General features: G+C 45.0%; 1 protein-coding gene across 8 annotated transcripts in view; it reads left to right on the top strand.

Moving 5' to 3' along the window:
• CACNA1C (calcium voltage-gated channel subunit alpha1 C) overlaps window positions 1-23778 on the top strand; it is a 638168-nt gene that overhangs the window by 470492 nt on the left and 143898 nt on the right. The window contains exon 11 of one of the 8 annotated variants that reach the window (XM_039546098.1): window positions 23418-23492. The exons of the other annotated variants lie outside the window; for them this stretch is intronic. Coding sequence (XP_039402032.1) covers window positions 23418-23492 — 75 coding nt within the window. The remainder of the gene's footprint in view (window positions 1-23417; window positions 23493-23778) is intronic. 8 annotated transcript variants of the gene reach the window in all.

Genomic DNA, 23778 nt, shown 5'->3' with positions numbered 1-23778 from the left:
GCAGGTTGTGAACCAGAGGAGAAAATTGCCCAAATTCTAAAATTAAAATCCTACATAGCTTGAAAAGAAACAATCTCAAGCTTCACAGAAATGACTATAGGGTCTGTCTGACCTTTGGGGTCATCTTTACTCAAGTAAGAACTCACTAATTCCCTAATGAACTAGCAATAAATAGGCCTTTCCACTGACATCAGACCTACTTGTCTTGCCTTACAGTCCCTCGTTTTGTCTTATGCAAATATCCAATGTTTCTTGTGGACGGTGGTATGTTGTGGTGATCAGGTGATTTCAGCATAGGCAGCAGAGTGTTTTTCATTTGTGGCGTGCAAGGGACTTTGTCAAAAGCCAACCATTTTAAGCAGAAACATCTAAGCGGAAAAGTAGAATAGGAAAGAAGAGTTTTCAGTTGAAAAGGTAAAACTTTAAGAAGGAATGGGGAGCTGCTGGATGCTGAGCTGTAGCTCTTGAAAATCTGCTTTTGCATTTAAGTGCATAACTGGGAGCTGTGCGCTTGTGAAAATCTGGCCAGAAGTGACGGGAGTACATAAATCAATGGAACAGAATGTGAAGAGAGAAATATTTTAGGGCACCAGAAATAGCAGCCCCAGGAGTAACAACCTGACCACATTATCTTGAGATAACTCACAAGGTCTGTGAAATCATGTGACTCCTTTGCACAATACACTGATAGAGGCCACCACTTTTCCCTTAGTGTTCACTTTGCTCAGGATTTACCCACACAATTCCTATTGACTTGAATGGCTCTTCTTAGGCCAAATTCTGCCCTGATTTACACCATGTGCAATCCTCATTGACTCCAGTAGGATTTGCACGGACTTTGTCTAACTGACTTTAACGAAAGTGGTCTCTAAATCCTGTGCATCCCTTTGAAAACCTAAGATTTTAAGGCTGTATGCTGTGGAATGTGTTTAGTGTGCGTTGATTCTAATTCTAATGTTGACTCTAATCAGAATAGTAAGACAAGTAAGTTGTTAATTTCACATATCAGCTAGCTCTGTGCCCTCTGAATCATATATGCTGAGTGTACTGACAGGTAAATTGTCAGCCCTGCAAAGCCTACATAGTGCTGTAGAATCACATCTGAACCAGAAAGTACATAGCTGGATTTCCAGAGACCGGGTTGTAAGGCTGAATTTATAGAACTGGCCTTAGAAAAGTCTTGTTTTGATTTATAAACTGGTCAAACTTTATGTGAAAATAACAGATGAAGGTTTCAAAATGGAAAAACTACATGTTAGTTTTAGAGAGGAACTTTTCAGATTCCAGTCCCAACCCTAACTGCTTTTTTAGGCTCACATCATCTGATTATGTAGCCAAAAAAGTATAAACTGGGCCAACATGTGCTATCAGTTTTACCGGAATAAATTTGGAATAACTGCAGTGAAGTCAATTCAGTTAATTCTGATTTACTCTAGCGTATCTCTGAGCAAAATTTGTCCTGTTGTATTTCAAATGAACACTCAGGGACAAAGTCAGTAGAACAGTGAGTGGACAGTGTGGTGCAGTTTGCTGTTTTAGAAGCTGTCACTCACTGTAAAAAATTCAGGAAGTAGAAGTCTGTGTAAAAGTTGTAAGAGCCAAGACACAGGTTGAAAATGAAGTCTTTGTCAACTCGTTTCCTTAGCTAACCAAATAGCAGGTCGAGAATGGTGTCCTACAACCTGATTGCATTTTGCCCCCCTTGCATAAATACCAGAAAATAAAAGCCCTTGTCATGGAATGATTTATTATCTGTCAAAAACGGCTCTAAAGAAGGAGAGTGCACGGCAGCATCTACTTTTATCGTTGGCCACTGATGTGGAAAACAATCATCTGGTAACTAAGAAAAGATTACCTACAACCATTGTAGGCATTCTGAAAGGGAGTCTGGTGATGCGCCACAAGAACACAGGCAACCAATCTGGACTTATTCTCAGTAGACTTGAGTGACAGAGCTATGGGGAGAATGTGCAAATGTCCACAAATTATATTGATTCTCTGTAGGGATGAACTCCACATCCTGCACTGCATCATTGCTGGAGGATACATCAGTTTAGGCTCCAAACTTTGCTTGGGTTTGTGTTGCTGCCATCTGTATTTAGCATGTGGCCTAGAAAAAGCTTTTGGGTTACATCAGGCGTTCTCAACCTTTTTCCTTCTGAGTTCCCCCCCCCCCCAACATGGTATAAAAACTCCACAGCTCGCCTGTGCCACAACAACTGGTTTTCTCCATATAAAAGTCAAAACTGGCGTTGGGGGTAGCAAGCCGGGCAGTTGCCCAGGACCCCACATCACAGAGGGCCCTGCAAAGCTAAGTTGCTCGGGCTTTGGCTCCAGCTCCAGGTGGCCGGGCTCAGGGCCCCGGGCTTCGGCCCCATGCGGTGGGTCTTCGGTTTTCTGCCTTGGGTCCCAGCAAGTCTAATGCCAGCCCTGTTTGGTGGACCCCCTGAAAGCTGCTCGTGGCCCCCTGCAGGGGGCCCTAGGCACCTGGTTGAGAACCACTGGGCTACATCACTTCGGTGGTCCTTAGGCAAAACTCCCATTGAAGTCACTGAGAATTTTGCCTGGGTAAGTCCCAAGGTTCTAATCTGTCTGCATTTCTTGTCAACCGCAAAACTCCCAAAGTGTAAGGTCAGCAGAATTTTGTCCAATTTGAGATGTTGATGCAGCAAAAGAAAGAATTGTGTGTGCAAGCTTAAAATTGAGTGCTTACTCACAACTTTGATGTTCTGTGAATATAGTTTGTATGGAATAGTATGCGAGTTTTTCTTTCTTAAATGACTACTGCATTTAATATTTTCCGGCCAAATTCATTCTTGGTATAACTCCAGTGACTAGAATCGAGTTATCTGAGGATGAATTTGACCCACTACGTTTACTTGTATTTTGTCTGTGTGATTAAGGTGATTGAATTTAAGGAAATCTGGTTCAAACCCTAGAATGATCTCTTATACCCTGAGTTGGTGAGACCGGGAGCATTGCAAAGGAAGGAGAAGGGGTGTTAGTTAGCCTCCTAACACTCTACAGTGATCACTGATTTAATCATATATGGCTGTAACTGAGTGGCTAGGGAAGAATTCATCCTCACAGCTGAAGGAGAATCATGGCAGCAGGATGCCTATGCACAAAGAGGAGCCTCCAGGAAGGATAGGGTTTGAGTTTGGACTCATTTACACTGATGTAAATTAAGACTGATGCTACTGAAGTCCATGGAGTTGCATTGGTGTAATACCAGTGCACATGGATCAGGCCCATTGGTTCTATTTCTTCATCCATTGGCTTCATAGTCTATCTAGGGTTTTTGTTCACTGGATGATCTCAGATTAGGATTATGATTTGTAAATCATAATATTCATTTCCACTCGTAGCACTTTTCCTCGGAGAATTGAGATTGTCACTTTCCAAACATTAACTAACACATCTTCCCAACACCCATGTGGCCACTCAGAATAACTTGCATTTATCACGTTTAGCCATTCAAATGGTTACTATGATATTTGTGATAATTTCTCATTCTAAGCATGAGACTGATAAAAGGAGTCCACGGGAAGTTTATCAGGGTGCTCAATGGGGTAGAATTGTCAAGTGTCCAGTTTTCAACCGGCGCCCGCACCTTGTACCCCCTCCCGTGCCCCAGCCCGCTTCCCCACTCTGAGCCCCCTCCCACACCCAAACTCCCTCCCAGAGCCCACATCCCGCAATCCCTTCACGCACCCCAGCCCTCTGCCCCAACCCTGAGCCCCCTCCTGCATTCCGAATGCCCCAGCCCAGAGCCCCCTCCTATACCCGAAACCCCTCAGCCCAGGCCCCATCCCAAAGCCTGCACCCCCAGCTGGAGCCACCTTCCGCATCCTGAACCCCTCATATCTGGCTCCACCCTGAAGCCCACACCCCCAGCCCAGAGCCCATACCTCTTCCCACACCCCAACCTCCTGCCTCAGCCTGGAGTGCCCTCCCACACCCCAAACCTCTCAGCCCCACCCCCCTGCCTGGAGTCCCCTCCTGCACCCCAAACCTCTTATCCCAGACCTCGCATGCAAAGCCAGAGCCCTCACCCTTCCTGCACCCCAACCCCCTGCCCCAGCCCAGTGAAAATGAGCGAGTGAGTAATGGTGGAGGAGAGCGAGCAACAGAGGGAGGGGAAATGGAGTGAGCAGGGGCAGGGCCTCAGAGAAGGGGTGTGGCAGAGGGCAGGACAAGGGTGTTTGGTCTTGTACAATTAGAAAGTTGGCAACCCTAACAGTGGGTGGCATCATACTCAATTTAAATCTGATAAAATGAGTTTGAAAATGGCCTTTCATTGAAAAAAAAATTGTGAACAAGTTTCAATTCCATTTTTCAACAAATTTCAAAACAAAAATTCTCAGGAAAAAATTAATATTGTTTGGTATTTTTGAATATTTAATTTCAAAGTTGTGGGGGAAAAGTCCACTTTATATCAAGCTTTTCCTATTTCCCCTTCTGCCCCATCTCCTGGTCCCAGAAGAAAGAGAGAGAAATGTTGAAAAGTGATAGAAAGTATCACCTGAAAAAGAGCTCTATGTAGCTTGAAAGCTTGTCTTTTTGACCAACAGAAGTTAGTCCAATAAAAGATACTACCTTATCCACCTTGGTTGTCTCTCTAATATTCTGGGACTAACATGTCTACACCAACACTGCAAATAGACATTGGCACTTAAGAACATAAGAACTTCCATACTGGGTCAGACCAAAGGTCCATCTAGCCCAGTATCCTGTCTTCTGACAGTGGCTAATGCCATGTGCCCCAGAGGGAATGAACAGAATAGGTAGTCAGCAAGTGACCCATTCCCAGCTTCTGGCAAACAGGCTAGGAACATCATCCCTGTCCATCCTGGCTAATAGCCATTGATAGACCTATCCTCCATGAATGTATCTAGTTCTTTTTTTAACCCTGTTATAGTCTTGGCCTTCACAACATCCTCTTGTAAAGAATTCCACGGGTTGACTATGCTAAGGTAGACTTACACTTTTAAAATTAAGACTTTCTCTCCATTTTTAACTTTCTCTCTGTCTTTGAGTGAAAGTAACAGAAAGTGAACATTTGGGGTAAAATACTGGCTCCACTGGTGAAATAGTGGTAAAACGCCCATCAACGGCAATAGGACCAGGATTTCATCCTTTGATTTTTTTGCCACAGGAAAAAAAAATTAAAAGTGAGAGTAGATCCCCCGCCCACACACACACACTTTCTCTTACTTTTTACATTTTTATACTGGAAGAAAAAGTGGCAGGTAGAAGTAAAAAGAAAAGTGGGTTTCCTACCCACCCCACTTTGTCTCCCTTTTTTTACTTTCCTCCCCTTTTATCCACTGAAAAAAGGGGAAACGTTTAAAAAGTAAGAGGTTTGGGCTGTAGTGATCCAACTTACAACCAAAGGTGCTGGAACAATTTGTGTAGTGGGGGTGCTGAGAGCCATTGAACCAAACTGTAAATTCTGTATATAATGGGAAACACTTCAAGCCAGGGGATGCAGCACCACCCCTAGTTCCAGCACCTACACTTACAACTTTTTCCAGCTTCTCACTTCCCTGACTCTTGCAACCTGGCTTGCAAACAACATTCAGTTGAAATCTGCTAGAGCAGTGGTGTGTGACCAGCTACAGCATATAAAAGCTGACATTAATGTTTACAGGGCACAAGGTTTTCTGCTGTGAAGGTTATTTCCCTGGCAAAGAATGATTGATGAGAAGGCCATTCTGTCTGGCCTATTGGAAGGGAGACTTATGATGGTGTGGGAATCCTGTTTAATATCACTGAGATCACTGAAGGTGAGCCCTGACAAGGGGCTGATAATAAATGTGCTCCTGGAAGGAACCTTTTCCAGATGAATAAATCTCCACTTACCCTATTGGAAAGGAAAGCATTGGTTGAAGTGATCAAGACATATCTGATGGCACCTTGAGTCCTCCTCTGGGAAGAAGACTTTGTGTAGGAAACAGTCTGGGTGTTACAGGGTCAGTGGCTCACCCATGTGCCCTCCTTGAGAGGAATCAGGTGATTCCAATATAAAAGACAGCAGGAAGCTAGAGAGAAGGGTGTGATTGAGAGAGGAGCTGAAAATATCAGGGGCAGGAAGCCTGGCAGTAAGTTGGGAAAGCTTAGGAAACGGCAGCTCTCTCTGCAGATGCTGCAGGAAGTGGTAAGAAGGCTCCTGCAGGGCCCTGAGCCAGCGGGGGGAAGGCACTAGCTGAGAACCTGTGCAGGAAGGACAAACTCCAGGCAGGGGATGCTGGGAAGTGGGCGGTCAGACCCTCAGGGAGAAGGGGCTGCACCTAGCTAAACCTGGGATAAAGACTGTGAGAGTTTGTATTCTATTTTCAAAGACTTTGTGTTATTTTGTACTACTGGGGGAGAGAGACTGAACTAGGGTTGAGGCCTGGAGGGCTGATGTGTACCTGTATAAATGGGTTTTGTTTGAATTACCTTAGAACAGTGAGTTCTTAAGGAGGCATAGATGAAAGGGAAGTAGAGGAGGGACAGCCACAGGGAGGCAGTGAGCAGCCACTGTGCTACAGTGGGCAGAGCTGTCAATCACATGCCCTTAGATACAATGAACACATTTTAACTCCAATGATTAAACAAACTGACATAAAACATGGAATCTCCTTCCATAAAGGTTTTTAAGGTCAGGATTGACAAAGCCCTGGCTGGGATGATTTAGTTGGGGATTGGTCCTGCTTTGAGCAGGGGGTTGGACTAGATTAGTGCTTCTCAAAGCCGGTCCGCCGCTTGTTCAGGGAAAGCCCCTGGCGGTCCGGGCTGGTTTGTTTACCTGCCGCGTCTGCAGGTTCGGCCGATCGCGGCTCCCACTGGCCGCGGTTCGCCGCTCCAGGCCAATGGGGGCTGCGGGAAGCGGTGCGGGCCAAGGGACGTACTAGCCGCCCTTCCTGCAGCCCCCGTTGGCCTGGAGCGGCGAACCGCAGCCAGTGGGAGCCGCGATCGGCCGAACCTGCGGACGCGGCAGGTAAACAAACCAGCCCGGACCGCCAGGGGCTTTCCCTGAACAAGTGGCGGACCGGCTTTGAGAACGACTGGACTAGATGACCTCCTGAGATACCTTCCAACCCTGATATTCTTTGATTCTATGTGCACCACCTGGGGTGCAGTTTTTATAAGAGATGCTACCAAAAAAGCAGAACTGACCTAGTATATACCAAGGCCAAGACTTTCAAAAATGAATGCCTAAAGTCCTGCTCCTAAATCTGTATTTGGGCATTTAAATTAGTGGTGTCGTTTTCAAAAATGTGGAGCATCCAGCAGTTTGTATTGAAGTCAATGAAAGCGACTGAGTACTCAACACTTTTAAAAATCAATTGTTGCAGTTATGACATCAGGAGATACCTTCATTGAAAAAAGGCAACAGTGCATTCAAAGCATAGGTGAACACCTGTGGAACAGGATTACACACATAGGTGCTGGAACTAGGTGTGCGGGGGGTGCTGCAGCACCCCCTGGCTTGAAGTGGTTTCCATTATATAGAAAGTTTACAGTTTGGTTCAATGGCTCTCAGCTCCCCCTCCCAGTATAAAAATTGTTCCAGCGCCCCTGATTGCATGGCAATAATCATTCCTGAAATCCAAAGGACTTTTTAGATGGTGTTGAGAATTCTGAGTAGCAAGGTGGTGGTGGTAGGCAATCAGAGCTGGGAGAACAGTAGCAGAGCAGAGCCTCGTTGTGCTTTACATATATCGTATAGTCTACAGGCAGGCAGGAGAAAGGAAGTAGTATTCCTATTTTCATAAATTCATAGATTTTTAAAGCCAGAAGAGACCACTAAAACAACAAGGAGTCCGGTGGCACCTTAAAGACTAAATAAATCAATCTGTTAGTCTTTAAGGTGCCACCGGACTCCTTGTTGTTTTTGCGGATACAGACTAACACGGCTACCCCCTGATAAGAGACCGCTGTGATTGTCTGGTCTGACTTCTTGCCTAACACAGGCCATAGGATTTCCCTGTGTTAATTCCTGCTTCAGGTCCAATATCTGGGCATGAACTAGAGCACCTCATTTTACAGCTAAAGAAGTGTAATACAGAGAGAAAGCGACTGGCCCAAGGGCACACAGGAAGTCTGTAGCAGAGCCAGAAATTGAACCCAAGTTTCCTAAGTCCAATTCCAGTGCCCGATACACAAGACTATTCTTGAATGGTACAATACATGTGGTGGGCCTAGACATTGGGGAAGTTGTTCTGGTGTCTTTTTTCCAAATGTAAGAATAGATTGACGGTGAGTGTCTTTTTTTTAATCTTTTATTTTAGTTACTCCTTTGCTTCCTCTATATTGTAAATATTTTATTTGCGGTTTTACATGCAGTGAAGGAAACAGGCAGGCCAAGACTGACCTACATTGGCAGAGCGGTGTGCAGGCTGAGGCCTAGCTGCAGTAGCCAGAAATGCTGCATCAGAGGCCACAGGTGTATTGGCAGAGTAGCACTGGGAAAGGTTTCATAGCCTGGGCCTGTATTGCCCCTCACTCAAGGCCAATCTCACCTGTCCCTCACTTTCAGAAACACCAACATTCTCACACAAACATTTTAAGAGCAAGAATAAAATATAAAAAAAATAAAAATCAGAGTTTAGACAGCTAACTGCTGACCTCACAGGTTCCGGCTGTTGCAAGAGACCAATGCAATTAGTTGTAGCTAACAGGCAGTCTATGATGCTGCTTTTTCCTGAGGCAGAATTTAGACAGAAGGAATCTGGGTGACCTGACACCACTGAACTGGAAAATGTGCTGCTGAATCAATCGCCATCACTGGCACAATTGAGAGGAATTCAGTTACAAACAGCACTGGCACAGCTGAGAGGAATTCAGTTATGAACAGCATTGCATCCGTCTCGTTACTTAGGCAGGATACAGGAAGCCTATAATAAGAACCTAGATGTGGCTCAAGCAAGAAGAAACAAAGATTCTTGCTTTGTGACCAGACCGTCTCACAAGAGGTCTCTTCCTCTGCTCAGTGGAAAGAAAACTCTCATCCACTCCAGCTATCTCTAGTCAACTATGAGATAATAGGCTAAAAATCCTAAACCATCTCCTGTTGTCTCTGTTTATGAGAGGAAATACACATCCCCACACTCCAAATGTCTTACAGGCTTCAAGTTTTGAAAGAAAGACAGAAAAACAATTCCCCCCCTTGGGGTAATTGTACCTATAACAGGTGCCACACACCTGTCTGATCTTCACTCCCACAGCAGTTCTTCAGTAGCAGGCTTGCGGAGGTGAGTCAGTATTTAGTGAATTAGCCTTTCACCTCTTGAGACTTAGGTTCAGACTCCGCTTGAGGGCACATGAGGTTTTATTAATACTGCTCTCAGCCATTCATAACACCACAGCACATTTATCCTCTCTGCTAAAGAGAGGACTGGAATAGGAGGTGGTTTTCCAGGTCTTAACTCAGATGCATCAGTAAAGTTTTGTGGGGGGGGCCCAGGACTAGACTAGCATGGGTTATTGCAGATCAGTTTTGAGCTGTGTTCACAGTTGTGTTATGTCCCATTGAATGGAGTAATAATGAAAGTCCAGGTCAGAATTGAAAGGCATTGGCAGAGTTGCATGGGGTACTCCAGGTCAGAATGTAAGTCCATTAAAAGACTTTGGAGGACCCAGGAATGGAAGAGCAGGGAATATTTAAGGTCAGGAATGAGTTGTTTTCACACAGCTGGGTGAGGGAAGCTTGCATAACACCTGCCCACACTAAGCTTAGCTCACGCTGGTGTTATCAGTCCCTCAGTTTTGGGAATGCTGAAAGTATTCACAAACTAAAAATTACTATTTCAAGCCCACTAGCAAATGCCTGTTTCTTTGGCTTGGAGTAATTGACCTATTTTCAGTGTCTTATTGCAGAGGTACAAGAGCTTTAATTACACACTTTACAAGGAAGCTTTAAGGGAAAAGCCCTTTAACTTGAAATCCTTGTTTACACTCCTGGTTCCAAGCTATAACACAGCCTGCCCTGCTAGCATGTCTCATTCTTCTGACTCATAAGTTATTATAATAGTGTCTAGTATCAGACTAGTCATTATGTTAGCAGAAATGTCTGAAATAACACCTCATGCACAGCAGTGTTCAAAATTACAAACATATTATTTCCTAGATATAGCAGAAATGTAATATAATGGTCACTATCTGTAAACAGGGGAAGATGTTTATTCCCATTTCAAGCTGGGAGAAGTGATTGCCAGCTCAGATCAGGTTGCTGAATAAAATTGGTTAAATATGATACATTAATACAACTGCAAGGGCCTGCACCAGCTCAGTGGTGACCTACAACTAATGAGCATATTGATCAGTAAATTGGGTTGATTGCCACTGGGAAAGCACCACCCAAGAGGCTTAGCCAAAGATTCCACACGAATACTGACACTGAAAAATGTCTGTACTCACATCCGAATGTGGCAGTCACTGCCTGTAAAACAGGCCCCTCAGACTAAGGAAGCCTCACTGCTCACTCTGCTGTTATATGTCACTTTGCTATGTTGAACGCTAGGAGCAAGGTATCTGTAGCCTGAGATACTGTAGCAGAGAGTACTCAGCAGCAGCTGATCCGTTCCACTAATCTCGCCCACAAGGGTCCCAACCTCTGCCTAGCTGCCTTCAACCTTCTGAATGTGCCCCAGCCCAGCTACTCCTTCTCAGCTGCCAGTTCCATTTATATTATTGTAGTTCCTAGGTGCTCCAGTCATGGACCGGGACCCTGTTGTGCTAGGTGTTGTGCAAACAAAAACCAAAGTTATTCCCTGCTCAGAAAGCTTTTTCCTCTCTACTGGATACAATCTGCAACCAGACCTTCCTTCTAGCTGTTGTCACCTGTTTGCTATAAAATCCCTTACGGAATCAGCTTCCCAGCTACAGTAACTTTCATGGCTCCCCAGGAAAGACTTCCAGCTGGACCTGACTCCCAGCTGCTGGAAGTCACACACTCACCCTGGCCATGATTTCAGACCCCTCTTACCTCCCAGTTGTTGGTTCATTCCCTCTCCTCCCTACATATACTCCTACCTGGTCTGCTTTCTAGCAACCAGAGCTTGCCCACTAACCACAGGCATATATGCTCACCTTCTCCGACTCCCAACCTTCAGACCACTCACTCAGTCTCCAGGTATTGCTCACTTGGAAATGATGGGTGGGGGGAATGTCACAAAATTGCTTGGACTCAGTTCCTTTGAAAGCATAGAAATATAGGTGGCCTGCAGCACTCCCTGGAGATTTTCCAGTGGCCAGAACATAGCAAATTGGAATTGCTTCCTACTGCTTGTTTCTCATAGGACATGCAGGGAGGGACATATTCATACAGCTTTGAACTGAAACAACAAAAGACACTTGCCGATGTGGAGACCATCTTCAGAGTTACTGATTTACTGTTATATGTGCAGAGCAGCTGCAGAACTGATTCCTCATACCAGGCTTTGCCACAGTTTAAAAGGACACCATCAACTTGAAAAAACATTTGTGCCTGAAACTTGTGTGCCTATTACTGTGATAAGTAACATCTAGATTCCTGGAACTTCAAGAATTGCTAAACCAGAGGGGAAATAATAGTCTCTATTTTTCTGTTTGTTTATTATGTGCAATTGACAGCCCTTCTTCTATGGTCAGTTTTACCGGTGTGTTGATGGTCAGTTGCACTTCTGTGTCACTAGCACAATATCCACTGCTCAAGGGACAGCTCACATGCGGCCATTTCCCAGGCCCTACCAGGGCATGTTTGCCAGTTACAAAGCAGTAGAGCTGCTGCTATTTCCAAATTAATGGCTGGGGGGGTTCTCCTTTGCCCAGAACCTCTGCATGGAGCCAGGGAACAACAGAAACCAGGGTGGATGAGGAGTTCCCCTCTGCACTCCCCAAATCCTGCCTGGAGCAGGCTTCAGTACATTGGGTGGTGTTGCTCTTGGGCTCACCTCCCTTGCTGAAAAGATGCTTAGAAGCATCAGCAGGGATGTAGGGAAATTCTTAGAACTATTTGGAAATCATCTTTTAAAGTCAGGAAATAGTGTTTAAATAGTGCAAGACCCAACTCGAAATGTTTTAATTTAACTAGAACTCAGCATGACAGCTAGAAGGAGTTTCCCAAGAGAAGCAGACAGACTCAGGGTGCTTAGGGATGCAAAATGCGTCCCAACCTGTCTCGTAAATGGTTGTACTTTTGCCCTTAGTTGTTCCCAGCCAGGAAAACAATACAAGCCATTTACCAGAAAAGTGAAGAGGCCAGTATAGAATCTGTTTTGCAAAGGTTGATTTGATGTCATACAGTGGGATCCACACTGGGGGGAGGCATGTCTTCGGTTACCTGTTCTTGTAGCACACTCTCCTAGCCTATGACCTGACCAGTCTGTTTCTGCATTCCTTCTTGAGTCCCAAGAGGCTAAGTGTGCTGCTTCTATAGCCCTTCCAACCGCAGTTAGCCTGAGGAGTGATGAGCAAGCTAGTGATTTGAATTTGGATGCCCACTTGGCAGTACAACTAGCTGCCACTGGAGAGTGCTTGGTTTGCCTTTTCTAGCACAGGAATGAGCCATTTTCTTTAACATGTTTCCGAGTGAGATCCCTGCATACTGTGCTTATGAGAAATCCAAAATATTACAGCTGTGTCAGTTGTTTTTTTAAAAAAAAAACCTGAACGCTATGTGCAGGGAAGTGTTAATGCACTCCTGGGAATAGATGTACATGTTCTTTCTTGGGAGTGGAAAACAGAACGCATTTGAGACTTGAAAAGGTCATCTCACTTTGAAAGGGGTGTAGATTTGATTTTGTCTATTATGTGGTCTTCTGCATAATGCTTGTTCCATTCACCAGCTATAATGAACCGATATTTATGGAACACAATGTCTCTCTGTTGAGATGATTTTAAAAATAAAAAATGGCAGATGTTTGGAACAGCTGAGGGGTTTGAAATGTCAGACTAGATCCCAGGGAGATGGACTAACGGGAAGACAATTCAGCTATAGGTATGTGATAAACTGGATGGGTATATGGCAAATGTATCAATCACATACTTGTGCAATTTGGTTTATCTTGATTTATCACGTTAAGTATCAGGGGTAGCCATGTTAGTCTGTATCCACAAAAACAATGAGGAGTCTGGTGGCATCTTAAAGACTAACAGATTTATTTGGGCATAAGCTTTCATGGGTAAAAAACCCACTTCTTCAGATGCATCTTTATCTTCAGATGCATGATTTATCACATGGTTATTATTTCCATGTATGTGGTGTATATACATTTATCACATGACTCTGTCACCTCAACATATGTGGGGTGCTTTTGTTAGTGTGAGTATATGTATATAATCAGTTTATTGCCATTTCCACTCTGAAAAACCACATAATACTTCCTAGCTCAGCTCTATTCCACTGTCTTCTGCCTTCACGGGTCAGTCTTCTGTCATGCAACCCAATGTGCTAGCTATCCTCGTCTTTCCCTCGTAGGAAGCTCTGTTACTATATGCTAGCTTCTCCATCTCTTTATCTTTTTTTGCTTACTTTGGGCCTGATTCTCATTTATGTTAAGGCCCCTTTACGCCACTCTACTTATACTGTAGTGGTGTAAAGTTGCCTTAAAATGAGAGCAAATGACAACCACTTTAAGGCCCTTTAACATTACCTCAGTGGTCTAAAGGGGCCTTGTCATAAATGAGAACCAGGCACTCTCTTTCTAATTGATGTCCTCAGACATATTTTTACATAACCTAAGTTGGCCTCTTGGAAATCAGCTCTCGGTACTAATTGGACAGGCATTGGCCTTCTGGCGCTCAACTAGTAGTTTCCAAGGATTTTACAGTCCTTCGGGGACCTTTTGTGATAAACTCATTGATGTACCATCTGTCCTTCTCATTTACCTCTTCTGCTTCTCACTTAGCTTCTCAGGTGAACAGCAAATCACGTGTCCCTTTTCCTTAACTCCAGAGGCCATTCAGGTAGGTTCCTCATCTAAGAAACAGGGCCACTTTTTTTTCCACTGTTCCCTGATCATCTTTCATTGTGAACACTCACTAATTCAAAAACAGTTTATCTTTTGGAAAGAAGGACAAGTGCTCTCTGCAGCAGCCAAAAGTCTACTGAGAAGTGATAAAAGAATTCTCAAAAGGGGTGGAGGGAGGAACAGATGGAAGAATGCATTTAATTCAGATCCTGTCATGAAAAGAAATGTCTCTGGGGAGCATGTGCTTAGTGAGTGAAAGAAGTATCAATACCCCACATTAAAAACAATTAATTACCAGCACTGGTGTTTTGTTTTATTTTCCTTCCCCTACTATGGAGCTTAAAGTCCATCTCAGCACTGAACTTTTTGATAGAGTTAAAATTGGAAATTATCTACAGGAATCTGCTCTGCTTAACTGAACCAAACCTCCGTTCTAAAATGTACATTATTTTTATCTCACTGTAGGCCAATAAATCATTGGTCACATGACCATACTATTGCTGTTTGGTCACGTAGTCATAAGACACTTGCTCAAATAACTTTATAATCCAGGAAGTACCTAACCACCAAAATCCCACTGATAATTCTAATTCCCATCTTGTTTTCTCCTGGAGGGGCTCCACTAATACTGTTACCACTTTTCACCTAAGCAGTTAGTCAAAGTTTGGGCCTCTTTGGGTTATTCCAGTTGGGAGGAGACATTGATGATGGAGTCTGGTATTTATGATGCAATCCTGTTTATTCACAAAGCCCTGTTTCTCCAAACACAGAAGGAACCCTAAAATAGCACATAGCTGCCTTGATCACAGCAGCAGTCTCTTTCAGCCAGCTTGTTCAGGCTTTCTTTTTGGTTCTCTCTGTGGTCTTTCAGTCTGAGATGTGTCCCTCTCTCTCACACCCACCCACATACCCTAACCCAAAGACAATACCCTGTGGAGCCCTCTGCCCAAAAAGTCCAAATTACTGTGCAGGCTCAGATGCCCCCTTTTTCTTAGGTGGCACTGCTTAGCTGTTTTGCCCAGCTATTTTAAATGAGGAGTGGAGGTCACGTTTGCAGTGTTGTAGCCATGTTAGTCCCAGGATATTAGAGAGACGAGGTGAGTGAAGTGAGAGACACAAGCTTTCAAGCTACACAGAGCTCTTCAGGTTTGGGAAAGGTACTAAAAGTGTCACAGCTAACTACAAGGTGGAACAGATTGTTTAGCATCAGTAGTTAGCATATATTCTAACGGACCATTCAAGGTGAAGTGGCACTCCTGTAGTGACAGGACTAAAAAGGGGGTTAGTGGGTTACATATTATTTTAATAAGCCATAAATCCAGTGTCTTTTGTAAGGCTGTGATTTTTAGTGTCTAGCAAAGTTATGAATTTAAGTTCCCAGGCTCATCTTCTGAAAGTGTCGTGCAGGTTTCTTTTGAGGATGAGGACTGATAGGTCAGATATAGAGTGAAAAGTGTTCACTCACAGGTGCTATGACAGGGGTTCTCAACTGGGGGTTGGGACCCCTCAGGGGGTCATGAGGTTATTATATGGGGGGTCGCGAGCTATCAGTCTCCACCCCAAACCCCGCTTTGCCTCCAGCATTTATAATGTTGTTAAATATATTAAAGTGTTTTTTAATTTCTGGGGGGGGGGCGCACTCAGAGGCTTGCTGTGTGAAAGGGGTCACAAGTACAAAAGTTTGAGAACCACTGTGCTATGATGTTTTTAGCCCTTTCCTGTGTGAGTTCATTCAAGAGTGTAGTGATTGTCTGATTTCACCCACATACTTGTTACTGAGGCATTTAGTGCGCTGAATGAGGTACACCACATGTTGTGATAGGCATGGGTAGGGTCCATGGATCTTGAAAGGGGCATTGTGAGGGGTGTTGATCATTGTAGCAGTTGAGGCCAGAATAGATTAGATAAGGTTTAACCCAATCCACAACAATACAGTATAACTTTGCAGGATAGAAACCCCAAAAGAGCTTCCCATTTCATAACTATTTTTTTCTGCCAGTCATCTGAGATGACAAGAGGGGCTCTCCTATACACAAGCATTTACCCCAATGCACCCAGTAATTTACTTTGTGCGTGCTCCTTGTATAACCCACGCACCTTCTGGGTGTGCTGTTCTGTCCCATCTAGTAGCACCGAGACCACTTAGAGAGAGATTAATGAGTCTGCTCTACAGCCTTAACTAAGGGCCACATGGCTTTTAGCTCATGCAGTAGAGGCTCATGCATTTAGTTCCAGAAGTCCTGGGGTTTATCGGTGTTACACTTGCATATAAGAATATACCCATTGATTGTTCCCAGGACTTCGTCAATCCTGGGAAATGCATGCAGCAGAATGAAAGCTGTATCTCATTTAAATTAATTGGTAAAATGAATGAGTACGGCATTTCCACAAACAGAGGTGATGAAAGGAGGAAGCTAGGCAGTGCTCATGTATTAAACTGAGGACTCTCCACAGAAAAAAGATGACTTGTTTGATATTCTGACAGTTGCCCACAAACTCATTCATGAATGGATGGGCAGGAGAGGCACAGTAGGAAATGGGGTTCTTTTTGGAGATGAAGTCATTCATTCAATGCTAACTCAGTTTAAGGAGGCAGCTTGGAAACTGAAGACTGCAATTTGTTTTTGTTGTGCCTGATGGAAAAACAAATCTTAAGTTCCAGCTGGAGAATTCACAGAACTTCTTTGCTCGTCAGAGTTGTTTTGTGATCTTGCTGAGTCCCACCTGGAACGCATTAGCAGCAATAATAATGATAATACTTAGCTCTTATTACGATGTTTTTCATCCACAGATCTCAAAGAGCTTGACAAAAGTGAGTAGGGAATTACTATCCCTGTGTTAGAGAAGGAGAAACAGAAGCGTAGAGAGGTTATACCAAGACGACACAGCGAGCCTATGGCAGAACAAAGATGAGATCCAGGTCCATCTGGTTTCAAATTCATTTCCCTGTCTGTTGGACCACAATGCGTCGGCTCAGGTTCCCCTTGTGTCCCATTACCTTTAGCAGTGATCAGCAGTGACAGGGGAAGGGGAAACGTGGTGAAAAATAGGAGTTGGAAAATAAGTCAAAATAGCCCTCCATCATGCTGGTGGATAGAATATTACCAGTAATCATATTGCAACTTCACAGGACCTTTCTCCTAGAGGGATCCCTATCATCACCTCAATGAAAGATTAGGATCTGCTTCTTCCTAAAATACATCCCCTACTCTCATGGCTTAATGGCCACAAGCAGGGATCATTTAGAAAGTGACGGGCAAAAGGCTGGTTGAGAAGAGTTCATTCTGCTGTGCATCACCATAGTTCAACAGCATAGAATCATACAATCAGAGAAGACTAGGGTTGGAAGAGTCCTTAGGAGGTCATCTAGTCCAACCCCCTGCTCAAAGCAGGACCAACCCCAACTAAATCATCCCAGCCAGGGCTTTGTCAAGCCAGGCCTTAAAAACCTCTAAGGACGGAGATTCCACCACCTCCCTAGGTAACCCATTCCAGTGCTTCACCACCCTCCTACTGAAATAGTTTTTCCTACTATCCAACCTAGACCTCGCCCACTGCAACTTGAGACCATTGCTCCTTGTTCTGTCATCTGCCACCACTGAGAACAGCCTAGCTCCATCTATTTGGAACTCTCCTTCAGGTAGTTGAAGGCTGCTATCAAATCCCCCCTCACTCTTCTTTTCTGCAGACTAAATAAATCCAGTTTCCTCAGCCTCTCCTCATAAGTCATGTGCCCCAACCCCCTAATCATTTTTGTTGCCCTCCGCTGGACTCTCTCCAATTTGTCCACATCCTTTCTGTAGTGAGGGGCCCAAAACTGGACGCAGTACTCCAGATGTGGCCTCACCAGTGCCAAATAGAGGGAAATAATCACTTCCTTTGATCTGCTGGCAATGCTCCTACTAATGCAGCCCAATATGCTGTTAGCCTCCTGGGCAACAAGGGCACACTGTTGACTTATATCCAGCTTCTCGTACACTGTAATCCCCAGATCCTTTTCTGCAGAACTGCTACTTAGCCAGTCAGTCCCCAGCCTGTAGCAGTGCATGGGATTCTTCCGTCCTAAGTGTAGGACTCTGCACTTGTCCTTGTTGAACCCCATCAGATTTTTTTGGCCCAATCCTCCAATTTGTCTATGTCCCTCTGGACCCTATCCCTACCCTCCAGCATATCTACCTCTCCCCCCAGCTTAGCGTCTTCCGTGAACTTACTGAAGGTGCAATCCATCCCATCATCCAGATCATTAATGAAGATGATGATCAAAACCAGCCCCAGGACCGACCTCTGGGGCACTCTGCTTAATATTGGCTGCCAACTGGACATCGAGCCATTGATCACTACCCATTGAGCCTGACAATCTAGCCAGCTTTCTGTCCACCTTATAGTCCATCCATCCAATCGATACTGCTTTAACTTGCTGACAAGAATACTGTGGGAGACCGTATCAGAAATTTTGCTAAAGTCAAGGTATATCATGTCCACCGCTTTTCCCATATCCACAGAGCCAGTTATCTTATCATAGAAGGCAATCAGTTTGGTCAAGCATGAATTGCCCTTGGTGAATCCATATTGGCTGTTCTTGATCACCTTCCTCTCCTCCAAGTGCTTCAAAATGAATTGCTTGAGGACCTGCTCCATGATTTTTCTGGGGACTGAGGTGAGCCTGACCAGTCTGTAGTTCCCCACATTCTCCTTCTTCCCTTTTTTAAAGATGGACACTATATTTGCCTTTTTCTAATTGTCCAGGACCTCCCCTGATCACCACGAGTTTTCAAAGATAATGGCCAATGGCTCTGCAATAACATCAGCCAGCTCCCTCAGCACCCTCGGATGCATTGCATCGGGCCCCATGGACTTATGCATGTCCAGCTTTTCTAACTAGTCCTTAACCTGTTCTTTCACCACTGAGGGCTACTCGCCTCCTCACCGTACTGTGCCGCCCAGTGAAGCAGTCTGGGAGCTGACCTTGTCTGTGAAGACCAAGGTAAAAAAAGCATTGAGTACTTCAGCTTTTTCCACATCATCTGTCACTAGGTTGCCTCCCCCATTCAGTAGGGGTCCTGAATGGGGGAGGCCTCCTGACCTCCTCCTTGTTTCTAACATACATGTAGAAACCCTTCTTGTTACCCTTCACATCTCTTGCTAGCTGCAACTCCAATTGTACTTTGGCTTTCCTGATTACACCCCTGCATGCTCGAGCAATATTTTTATACTACTCCTTAGCATATAACACTAACAATTAATTAATACATACTGGGCCTTTTTGTAGTGCCTTTTAACTGAGAATTTCAAAATACTTATGAATGTTAATTAAGCTTCAAAACGTGCTTATCAGCTAAGTGTTATTTTGCAGATGGATTAACTTGAGTTCAGTGGAGTTACTTCTACTTACACACCAGGACTGACTTTTACAGGGAAGCTAAGTGGCTTGGCCAAAGCAACATAGTAAATTAGTAGTAGAGCGGAAAATAGAACCCAGAAAGCTGCATTCCTGGTACGCAGAGCAAACCACTAGACACACTCCCCCATGACTCTTAAAGAGTCGTTTGATTTGCCTTTTTTTTTTTTTGAAAGCCATAACCCTGGCCTAATTTGTGGACATGTAGCTAATCAGGGGATTTATCAACAAAAGTGCATTGTGGGTATGATGAACAAGGGTAAATCTGAAGGTGCTGGGAGTTCCATCATAACTGGCCAGGCACAGCACTCTTGCCTCCATGAGAATAAGTGTGGTGTCTGTCACTGGAACACTCACACTGCTTTTTCAGGTGGTGCAGTCTTTGTGCTCTCTGCCCTGAGGGCCCCTTAAGCAGCTCTGATTGCTGGTAGGGCATTACAGTGCAGGAGGATGGGGGCAGGTTGCGTGCTGTTTGTACCGGCTGCCCCCTTTAACAAGCTGCTGCTGTTGGTGTGCTGCACTGTGGGGACGTTTGGCCTCATTCACACTTGGTTGCTTGACCTTCTGTTGAAATGAGGGTTGGACAATGTCATTCAAGGCATGCAGCAATGAGAGATCGTTCTTTGTTTTAGCCTTGGGTGCCAGGATGAGCAGACACCTGCAGTGTGAAGTGTGTAGTGTATGGACGCTTCATCAGTCTCCTCTGAGGCAGTTAGGGGTGGGTTTGGGGAGCTCGTACAGGGTGGTGTTCTCTGCACGCTGCAGAGCCCAGCTCCATGGGGATTCCTTGCATGGATGCATGCAATAGTTTTTTAGAGGCAGGTGGGGAGCCAGTGATGGGGGAATCCACCCATCATGAAGCACCACAGGGGAGAGGAGCACAGGGCACAAGAACTACAGAGGATAATCCACTCCCACTTTTGATTAATAGAGCCATAGATTATAAAGCCAGCGGGAACTATTGTGATCATCTGGTCTGACCTCCTGTGTAATACAGGCCATAGGACTTCCTGGAATTAATTTGTGTTTGAACTAGACCATATCTTTTAGAAAAACATGCCATCGTGATTTAAAAAATGTCCAGTGATGGATTCTCCACTGCATTCCCTGGTAAATTATTCCAATGGTTAATTACCTTCACTGTTAAAAATGTGCACCTTATTTCAAGTCTAAAGTCTGGATGCCATTAACAAGTTTTGCATCTCTGTGAATACGGTAAGATAAGAATGCCCCCTCCCCCCCGTCCCAGTCTGTGTGTGCCTCTGCCTCCTTCGTTTCGGCGTTGAAAAGTAAGTCCCTCCTGCTGCAGCAAGGCTGGCGCTCTGTTCATCTTAGGCGACTAGTGCTTCTGAGTAACGGGGAGTCAGCCAACTGTTTAATAGGCACTGGCTCACCATTGGACTACTGTGCATTTGAACCCTGCTGTAGACTTGCTCTCTTCAATAATGTAGATATATGAATGATACAGTAATTAGCTCATTCTGAGGAGCTAAAAATGCTTTACAGACATGAACATATGAAGCTTTGCACCACGCCTGTGGGGAACGTGAGTACAGTAACTCCTCACTTAATGTTGTAGTTATGTTCCTGAAAAATGCAACTTTAAGTGAAACAATGTTAAACGAATCCAATTGTCCCATAAGATTTAATGTAAATGTGGGGGGTTAGGTTCCAAGGAAATTTTTTGGGGGGCAGACAAAAGGCATTATACTGTATACTGTACAGTACTGTACTGTGGTTGGGAAGTGCCCTGGCTTACCCCACACAGGCACAGCCTGCTGCAGGCAAGGATGCTAGGAAGCACCTTTGCAGCAGCAGCAGCAGCTCCTTCCCCGGAGAACAGGCTCGAATTTTGCCGGGAATGCTCCAGGCCCACATCTTCCCACCACCACTCCACCTCCTCTCCGGAGCATGCCACATCCCTCCCCCCCAAAGTCCAAAGCCCCACCAAACAGCTGTTTGGTGGGGCTTAGGACTTTCTGGGAGGGAGGGGGAGGAGTGGAGACGCAGTGCTTCCCCGCTCCTGTCCCTCCCTCCCAGAAAGTACTAAGCGCGAAATGCTGGGAGGGAGAGGGAGGAGCAGAGAAGCCCCGCGTCTCCACTCTTCCCCCTCCCTCTCAGAAAGTCCTAAGCACTGCAGCTGTTTAGTGGCGCTTAGGATTTTCTGGAAGGGAGGGGGAGGACCAGAGACACGGTGCTTCCCAGCTTCTGCCCCTCCCTCCCAGAAACTCCTAAGCGCCGCCAAACAGCTGTTTGGTGGTGGAGGAAGCACTGAGAGGGAGGAGGAGGAGGCGGAGAAGTGGAACTTGTGCAAGGCTCCCTTGTAAAGTCGCTGCTCTTCCACAGAATCTTACAAGCAGGCAGCCAAACGACATTATAAGGGAGCATTGCACAACTTTAAAGGAGCATGTTCCCTAATTGAGCAGGGACGTAACATTGAAACAATGTTAAGTGGGACAACGTTAAATGAGGAGTTACTGTATGATTCTCCCCTTTATCTTGATGGGGGAGATGAGGCACAGAAAGGTTAAAGTGATTTGCCTAGAGAGGCTGTAGCAGAGCTGGGAATATGAGCCCAGTTCTCCTGTCTGCCCTGCACATTAACCTCTAGGCTGTGGTTCCTCTGGCATACACATAGGGATTTATAGCATTTATTGCTGTGGACATCTTCCACCTATGTTGCGTTTTACAACTAAAAATTGCATTAATGTAGCCACGCCCAAGTGCATGACAATGTGCTATGCCAGGAGTGGCCAAGCTTATTGACCCTATGAGCTGCATACAATAATCTTCAGAAGTTTGAGAGCTGCAAGAAACGCGCAACCTGCCCCATGGGATGGTGCCTGCAGAGGTGTGGGCCTTCTGCCCTGATGCCCCCACACTGAGCTAAAGCCCTTAGAGCCCCCTCCCTGCAGGGCAGAAGCCCCTCATCCCACTACCCTGCCACAGGGCAGAAGCCCCGAGCTCCCCCTTCCCAGTCCTGAAGGCGGAGAATGGTGGGGAGGTGCATGGGGGCTCCAGGAGCCACACTTTAACTGTAAAAGAGTGCAAGGTACAGTTTGACCACATCTCTACTATGCTGATCCTTGGCTGTGATTTGAGCCTTTGTGGCCATTGCAGTGCAGCCATCAGTGCACTCTAATTAGCTTGTCTCTCACCAACAGAAGTTGGTCCAATAAAGGATATTACCTCGCCCACCTGGTCTACTCGAATTTAGGACAGGCAGATCCTCCTGCAGAGAGCAGAAGCAAGATTAGTGGAGGATCTGGCCACTCGTGTGTAATAAACAGGGGATCCGTGTTTTATAATGCCATACAAACCCACACACCAGAAAGTCAGTGGGCGGATGCTCAGTGTAACTTCAGGTGGAAAGCAGGAGACATAGTGTGGGGAAAAGACTCATCAGTCTTATTTCAGTCTGGGCATGACTCTGTTGTTCAGCTCCTCTGGGCCTGCTTGGTAGATTTTATTAATCTCTGGAAATTGGCATAAAACAGAGAATTGTATTCACAGCAGTCCACCAAGAGCTTTCAAGTAGCAGCATTGCCAACCCAGCGGAGGAAATCAAACAAATGTGTATTCAAACATGGGCTTGTCCAAATCCTGGCCCCATTGCCCACAATGCAGCCATATAACTTGGGTACAAATTGTGATTGCCTTATTTATGCAACAAGTCCCACTGACTTCAATGGGACTACTCCCAGGAGCAAGGCAATCACAGTTTGGAGAACAGATAGCTAGATTAGTCACTCTTCGGGAATGTTGCCATTCACGTCAGTGGGACAAGGATTTGGCCCACAACTTTAACTCAATGGCTTGATGCTGGATTCAGCTTGTAACTAAGAGCAGAAAGAAAGGGAGGATTCTCCTCTGACAGTGTATGTTGTAATATTTCATACTTCCATTTGCCTTTATTTTCCATTTTGTATTTTTAATTCATGATGAAGTTTTCAGACAGAAGTGGATGTCATATGTGTAAGCTGAGTTCCTTGTTTTTTTCTTTTGCCTGTCACTGGCTGCATGCTCTCTATTGATGTCTTGTTCCTGATACTTGACACTGACCATCTTGTCTGTGAAAGGAAGCACTCCTGCTGGCTTGCCTGATAAGAAGAAAGGGAAGTTTGCTTGGTTTAGTCACTCCACAGAAACCCATGGTAATGTTCCACTGCGCTCTGTGTCCATAATGTGTGTATATGTATATATATTGTACGTAAGTATATTTATGCATGTATGTGGCTCACTCCTTCTATTGCTTACGTGGTGTCCTGTATATGTGTTTGAGGTAATAACTCCTATTGCAAAGCAACCTTTTTCTAATATCTTCAAAACTGTTTTTCATTTGCAATCAAGCTCAAATATGTCTTGTAGGTGCTTCACTTCATATCAGAAGAGTATGTGCCAAATAACTCTGTTTTGTTTTCCTAGAGGTGGGGGTCAGAC

This window comes from Mauremys reevesii, linkage group 1 (assembly GCF_016161935.1).
Source record: "Mauremys reevesii isolate NIE-2019 linkage group 1, ASM1616193v1, whole genome shotgun sequence".
NCBI lineage: Eukaryota > Metazoa > Chordata > Testudines > Geoemydidae > Mauremys > Mauremys reevesii.
This window is presented reverse-complemented; position numbering and strand designations above follow the sequence as displayed.